Genomic DNA, 7,762 nt, shown 5'->3' with positions numbered 1-7,762 from the left:
AGATATCTGCCTGGGTCCCTAGTTTGGATCGGTATTGGTCCTTGGCTGTCTTAATGGCCCTGCGAAGGTCAGACTTAATTTAGATAAATGTGAGGTGCTGCATTTTGGAAAAGCAAATCAGAGCAGGGCTGAGACACTTAATGGTGATGTCCTGGGAAGCATTGCTGAACAAAGAGACCTTGGAGTGCACATTCATAGTTCCTTGAAAGTAGAGTTGCAGATAGATAGGATAATAAGGAGAGCATTTGGTATGCTTTCCTTTATTGGTCAGAGCATTGAATATAGGAGTTGGGAGATCATGATGTGGCTTCACAGGACATTGGTTAGGCCATTTTTGGAATATTGTGTGCAATTCTGGTTTCCTTCCTATCGGAAGGATGTTGTGAAACTTGAAAGGGTTCAGAAAAGATTTACAAGGATGTCGCCAGGGTTGGAGGATTTGTGCTATAGGGAGAGGTTGAACAGGCTGCGACTATTTTCCCTGCAGCGTCAGAAGCTGAGGGGTGACCTTATAGAGGCTTATAAAATCATGAGGGGCATGGATAGGGGAAATAGGCAAGATGTTTTCCCTGGGGTGGGAGAATTCAAAACTAGAGGGCATAGGTTCAGGGAGAGAGGGAAAAGATATAAAAAGGATGTAAGGGGCAACTTTTTTGTGCAGAGGGTGGTGCGTGTATGGAATGAGCTACCAGAGAAAGTGGTGGAGGCAGGTACAATTACATTATTTAAAAGGCATCCGGATGGGTATCTGAATAGGAAGGGTTTAGAGGGATATGGGCCAAGTGTTGGCAAATGGGACTAGATTAGGTTAGGATATCTGGTTGGCATGGACAAGTTGGACCAAAGGGTCTGTTTCCATGCTGTACATCTCTATTGAGAGTCAACTGCATTGCTGTCAGTCTGGAGTCACATGTAGATAATGACAGTAGTTTCCTTCCCTCAAGGATATTAGTGAACCAGATTAGTTTTCCTGAGAATAGTCATTATTACATTTTTTAATATCAGATTTTTTTAAAAAATAAGTCTGGTGGTAATACCATTTAGTTGTCATCTCCCCCAGGAGTGGCATTGATCACATCATCTGTGAACACGACACCTGAAATAACTTTCAAAATGTTTATTCATCATTGTCCAATCAGTACAATGCCAAAAAAGGTGTTATTTCTTTGTAACAGTGCAGATATTCTCTAAATTAAAGTTGCCTTAAAAACAGTACATTACCATTGCAGTTTCAGTAAAAACTCTAATATAAAGCATATTATAAAATGTGAACAGAGGTACATTTTATGCATTCATAAATTTCAACGTAAATTTGTTTTTAGTTGAGCAAAATGTGACAATTTTTAAAAAGTAGTTTGTTTGAAAATAAAAAAGAGAATCATTACAAATTATTATAAATGAAACTCCATGACAAATATAAAATCCCATCAATTTTTATAATGTTGCCCTTAACCTGTTGCATGCAAAGAGTATAACAGATAAAAAAATCTATGCTTGAGATTATCATGAACATGTATGATGAGGGTGAAATTCCTCCTATAATGAGATGGCTTAAGACAGAAAGGCATTTTCAGAAACTAATACAAAAGCATTCATTCCTGCAATTTCTTTAGTCATTTGTTTATCACAATTTACTGTTTTTTTTCATTAGAAATGGAATTTCATAACCTACTTCAAAGTAAATATATTTGTAAAACAAAAATGAAAAATGCATAATAAACAACAATTAGAAAAATTTTAATGCATAACCAGTTTTTTTCTCTGATACATTTCACTGAAATAAGGTGCATATCTCAATACTGAACCAATCAAGGATGAGAACAGAGGAAGCAAATTTTTGTCACATGCTATTTTTCAATAATCCAGAGCACAGATTAATGCTACCCCTTGCTTGATCCAGTGTCTCTGTGATTTAGTGGTTGGTAATTCCACAGCTATAACGTAATTAGTGGAGTGGCCAGTTGTTGATAGTGTACCTAAAATGAAGATTTTTTTTGACAAGTTAAAGCATGTCTCTGGAAGATTATCTCTGGAATGTTTATTACCAAATAGGCATGAAAAATACTTGTCATTCGAAGTGCTCAATTTCATTTTAATCTCATACAATATCCAAATGTGCACATTTATATGTCTTTCTGCATGTCAAATATAATCCAACAAATTTCAACAAAGAAAAGTTTCTCTGGAGTTATGAGGAAATTCTAACTGTATCAGTCCAGGAATTGGTAGGAACACTGGTTTTACACCCAAACAAAAATAATTTGCATTTTTATTATGCCTTTGATGAAATAAGACAACCCCTCATCAGAGTCTTAATAAAAGAAAGACCTACACTAAGCTATATAACGAGATACTGAAGACAGAAAAGATTAGTCAAAGGGTTTAAGGAATCTTTAAAAACAGGAAAGGGAGTTGTGAGGTAGAGAGGTTTAGGGTGGAAATTTCATGGCTTAGGGTCGAGGTGACTGAATGCATGGCTATTATTGATGGAATAATTAAAACTGGGGGAAATGCAGTAGGCCAGAACTGTGGGATTGCAGAGATCTTGGAAGGCTGAAATAGGTTACATAGATAGGGTTGAAAATCGTACCCACTAATACAAAGCCTTATTGTTCTGCTACTCGGATAAAGTTGTGTTTCTTCACTGACACAAAACCAGTCAGTCTTCCTGTTCTTCTTTCCAAGGACTGAGCCATGGACTCTCACTGAATTGGTCTGGGCTTATTGACAAAGTAGTTTTTCATTGCCTTCTGCAGGATGGATAACCAGGAGATTCTCCCACTCTTACTACTTGCCATTAGATGGCTTTGGAAAGATCTTCAGGCTGACTTCAACTTGTTCCATCGCTAACATAGGTGTGGGACTCAAGCCTACAGTGTTTGGCCCAGAGATCCAGATGCTACCACTTCATCACAAGACCTCCTACATGAAATCCATTTATCATTAAACATTGAATTAAACCTGAAATTCACTGCTTATCAGAAAGCAATCTGACTATCTCTTTAATTGCGATTTTCAATATTACTCAGGGAACCACTGGTACAGATGATGTGTTTGGGTTTATTGCTATTAATAGCAACTAACTTGAATAAGTCAGAAGTGACAGTTTGTGGGCGAAACAGCAAAACTCCAAGTGCCTTTAGTCCATGTTTGTTAGTATGCCTCCAAAGGTGTCTAGCCAGAAAATGCCACCCCCAACTGATACATAATGTGCTCCAAGTATAAAAACTCAAATATCTTCACGTAATCAGGTTGTAAAACACATTTGTTGTCCTGTTAAATTTCCATTGCCATATGACTTATGAGGCTGAAGATCATGAGTTGGAATGTGGGAATAAGCTGGATGGTTACATGTCACTGACACCCTGGTGTTAATTTCCAGACTTTCTTATCGCACATGTCCTGAAACCTGCCTCCACTGGACTGAAAAATCCACTCAAAGTGACTGACTGAATTAGCATGATATGAGAAGTGAAGGGGATGCCATTCTCCATCCCCTTTCAGATTGAAGTAGAGGTGATTGGAATTGAATATATTTCATCAATGGAAATGACACGGGTGAATAAGAATGGCTTTTAATGGATGTGGAAAGACAAGAGAATGGGTATGTCGATAGAGATATGTATTCGAGAAAAGGAAATGTTTGAGCTGTTTTTTAACAGACATTAGACGAAGATAATATAGTGGACAAGAAGTGGATGTGAATGGAGAAGAGGAAATGATTGGAAATGCTATTGTTAGTCATTAAAATCTTGGAGGTGGCAAGGCTTTTATAGTAATGAAGTTGAAAGGATCAACACAGCTAGCAGCTCAACCCCAATTCTACGCTAACCTGAAGAACACAAGCAAACACTAGCATTGGCTGTAAATTTATAAGGGCCAACATTTACTAACCCACAATAGATTGGTGATCATCCATTGCGATCTCCTGGACCAGCTAGTCACTGTCTACAATAGTTAAAGATTTAGTACATCTTTTTTGAAAAGCCACTTCTGCTTGCTGAACACAATTTTTGTAAATGTTCATCCCATACTGTTTATAGGACTGGAAATTTGTTTGCCAAGTGTAATAAATTTTCATTTAAAAATGTGTTAATGATTTCAATTCGGACACTTAGGCAGGCAAACTGTAATCAAGCAATGAGCCTTTAAACAGGAGTTGGTTTGGGTACAGCCTACATTCTGAGGAATAGAAAAGATAGGGGGGGTAACCAAAGCCAGAGCTCCTTGGCTGACTAAAGAGATAGAGAGTAAGATAAAGCAGAAAAAGTGGGTGTGTGACAGAATGACAGGCTGACAATATTAGGGAGAACTACACTGAATATAAAAAGTTCAGAGGTGAAGTTAAAATAAAACAAAAAGGGCAAAGAGAGATTATAAGAGATCAGCAGATGACATAAAAGGGAATCCAAATGTGGATTTTAATACTTCCCCCAAGTAGAGTTCAGGGAAGTTGTTAATCAAGCAGGAAGGTGCTGCATAGTGACCCCACTGCCTTCTTGCCTCTGCCCCAATTCATCCGATCAGGAATGGCCCTGGTTGGTTTTCCTATCACACTGCCAACTGGGGTCTTTAATTGGACAAATGATTCAGAGCATGTCCTTTTCAACAGCCTCTTAAATCAAAAGGATAAACCCCTTGAGTGTTCCAATACTGTGGTCCAACATTGATGCCAAGAGACCAGATCTGTGAGAAACATGACACTGCAGAATCCCAGGGTACTTAAGGAAGTGGCATTAAAAATAGTGGATTTATTGGTGGTCAATTTTCGAGATTATTTAGACCTGGAACAGTTCCTACATCTGGACTGTAGCTAATGTAACCCCACTATTTAAAGCAGGAAATAGTAGAGAGAAAACAAGGAATTATAAACCAGTGAGTCTGATATCAGTAGTGGGGAAAATGCTAAAAGTTCATTATCAACAATATTATAGCAGAACATTTAGAAAACAGCAGTAAAGTTAGACACAGTCAGCATGGATTTATAAAAGGGAAATCATCCATGAGGATGTAATTAGTAGAGTTGATTGGAAAAGTTAGTGGATATGGTTTATTTGGACTTTCAGAGGGCTGTCAATGAAGTCCCACATAAATTAATGTGTAAAATTAAAGTGCGTGGAATTGGGGGTAGTGTTATTGAGATAAATAGAAAATTGGTTAGCATTCAGGAAAAAGGGTAGGAATAAACAGATCCTTTTCTGAATGGCAGGCAATGACTAGTATGAGCAAATTACTGCTGATCCTGGAATCTATACAGAAACCAACACATGGTGGAGATCACAGCAGACCAGACAGCATCCAGGGAGAGAGTAAGCTAACTGTTTGAAACTAGTGACTTCATCAGAACTGAAGTGAAGTGTGGAGGGAGAAGCATTTATGCTATTGTTGGGTGCAGGGACTTGGTGGGGGGAGGGGGGAGTGATGAAAGAGAACGGAATACAGGGAGAACTAGCAATTTGGATACAGAACTGGCTCAAAGGTAGAAGACAGAGGGTTGTTTTTCAGACTGGAGGCCTGTGACCAGTGGAGTGCCACAAGAATCGTTGCTGGGTCCTCTATTTTTTGTCATTTACATAAATGATTTGGATGCGAGCATAAGAGGTACAGTTAGTAAGTTTGCAGATGACACCAAAATTGGAGGTGTAGTGGACAATGAAGAGGGTTACCTCAGATTACAACAGGATCTTGACCAGATGGCCAATGGGCAGAGAAGTGGCAGATGGAGTTTAATTCAGGTAAGTGCGAGGTGCTGCATTTTGGGAAAGCAAATCTTAGCAGGACTTATACTCTTAATGGTAAGGTGCTAGGAAGTGTTGCTGAACAAAGAGACTTGGAGTGCAGGTTCATAGCTCCTTGAAAGTGGAGTCGCAGGTAGATAGGATAATGAAGAAGGCGTTTGGTATGTTTTCCTTTATTGGTCAGAGTATTGAGTTTGGAGGTCATGTTGCAGCTGTACAGGACATTGGTTAGGTCACTATTGGAATATTGCTTGCAATTCTGGTCTCCTTTCTATCGGAAAAATGTTGTGAAACTTGAAAGGGTTGAGAAAAAATTTACAATGATGTTGCCAGGGTTGGAGGATTTGAGCTATAGACAGAGGCTGAACAGGCTGGGGCTGTTTTCCCTGGAGCGTCAGAGGCTGAGGGGTGACCTTATAGAGATTTACAAAATTATGAGGGACATGGATAGGGTAAATAGACAAAGTCTTTTCCTGAGGTCGGGGAGTACAGAATTAGAGGGCATAGGTTTAGGATGAGAGGGGAAAGATATAAAAGAGACCTACGGGGCAACTTTTTCACACAGAGGGTGGTACGTGTATGGAATGAGCTGCCAGAGAAAGTGGTGGAGGCTGGTACAATTGCAACATTTAAGTGGCATTTGGATGGGTATATGAGTAGGAAGGGTTTGGAGGGATATGGGCCAAGTGCTGGCAGGTGGGACTAGATTGGGTTGGGATATCTGGTCGGCATGGACCGAAGGGTCTGCTTCCATGCTGTACATCTCTATGACTCTATAAGTGATCGGAATATGAGAATGGTGGAATAATGGTGTGTCTAACTGCCAGACTTGAAACAGCAGACAGATGCACTGGGGTGGGGGGATATGGTGACAGAGAATGTAACAAGTGAAGCTAAAAGAAAGGAAAGAAATGGGTGATGGTTCACAATTTGAAGATGTTGAACTCAATATTATGTCCAGAAGGCTGGAAAGTGCCTAGCCTTTAGATGAGACATTCTGCCTTCAATTTGCGCTGCAATTCACTGGAGCACTGCAATACTGAGGACAGAAAAGTGAGCATGTGAACAGGATCTTAAAATAACCAGCTGTGGGGAGGTCAGGGTCCTGTTTGCGCACATACTGGAGGTGTTCTGCAAAGCGGTCACCCAGTCTGTGTTTGGTTTCTCCAATGTAGAGTTGGCCGCATTGGGTGCAGCGAATACAATACACAGATTGGAGGATGTACAGCTGAGATGCTGCTTCACCTGGAAAGACTGTTTCTTGGATGGTGGTGAAGGGGCAGGTGTTGCACCTTCTGCAGTTACATGGGAAGGTGCCGTGAGAAGGGGATAGGGGTGGTGTTGGTGGTCATGGAATGGACTAGGGTGTCCCAGAGGGAATGATCCCTGTGAAATGCAGATGGGGGAGTGAGAAGATGATGTGTTTGGTAGTGGCATTCTGCTGGAGTTGCCTGAAATGGCGGAGAATAATCCTTTGAATACAGAGGCTGGTGGGGTGAAAAGTGAGGACACTGTTGTGAGTAAAGGGTGGAAGCACAGGTGATAGGTATGTGGTTGAGGGCCCTGTCAACCACAGTGGCTGGAAAACCAAGGTTATGGAAGAAGCAAGCTATGTCAGCAACACTGTTTTGGAAGGTGGCATCATCCAAACAGATGCAACGTGGGCGAACGAAGAAGGAAAATGGATGTGAACAGCTGTAGTGAAGGTAGCGATGGGAGACTAGTGGAGTACTGCAATGGTTAGTACTAGGACCCTAGCTATTTGCAATGTATGTTAATGATTTAGATGAGGGAACTAAATATTTGCAGATGACGCAAAGCTGGGTTGAAGGGTAAGTTGTGAGGACAATAGAGAGATGTTGCAGTGTGATTTGGACAGGCTAAATGGTTGGGCAAGTACATGTGGATGCTGTATAATGTGGATAATATGAGGTTATCCACTATAGTAGCAAAAATTGGAAAGCAAATTATTGCTTGAATGGCTGTACATTGAGAGAAGGGAGTGTTGAACAACACCTGATTGT

The 7,762-nt window shown here is 40.3% G+C and overlaps 1 protein-coding gene across 2 annotated transcripts in view; it reads right to left on the bottom strand.

The window, feature by feature from the left end:
• Window positions 1-1,108: 1,108 nt before the first annotated feature.
• dnah1 (dynein, axonemal, heavy chain 1) overlaps window positions 1,109-7,762 on the bottom strand; it is a 422,195-nt gene continuing 415,541 nt past the window's right edge. For both annotated transcript variants that reach the window (XM_043708503.2, XM_087994517.1), the window contains one exon: window positions 1,109-1,976. In XM_043708503.2, the coding sequence (XP_043564438.2) occupies window positions 1,855-1,976 (122 nt within the window). In that variant the 3' untranslated portion in view covers window positions 1,109-1,854. The remainder of the gene's footprint in view (window positions 1,977-7,762) is intronic.

The sequence above is a fragment of the Chiloscyllium plagiosum genome, unplaced genomic scaffold, assembly GCF_037043375.1.
Source record: "Chiloscyllium plagiosum isolate Xiang-an unplaced genomic scaffold, Cpla_swu_hap1 HiC_scaffold_14, whole genome shotgun sequence".
Classification (NCBI taxonomy): domain Eukaryota; kingdom Metazoa; phylum Chordata; class Chondrichthyes; order Orectolobiformes; family Hemiscylliidae; genus Chiloscyllium; species Chiloscyllium plagiosum.
This window is presented reverse-complemented; position numbering and strand designations above follow the sequence as displayed.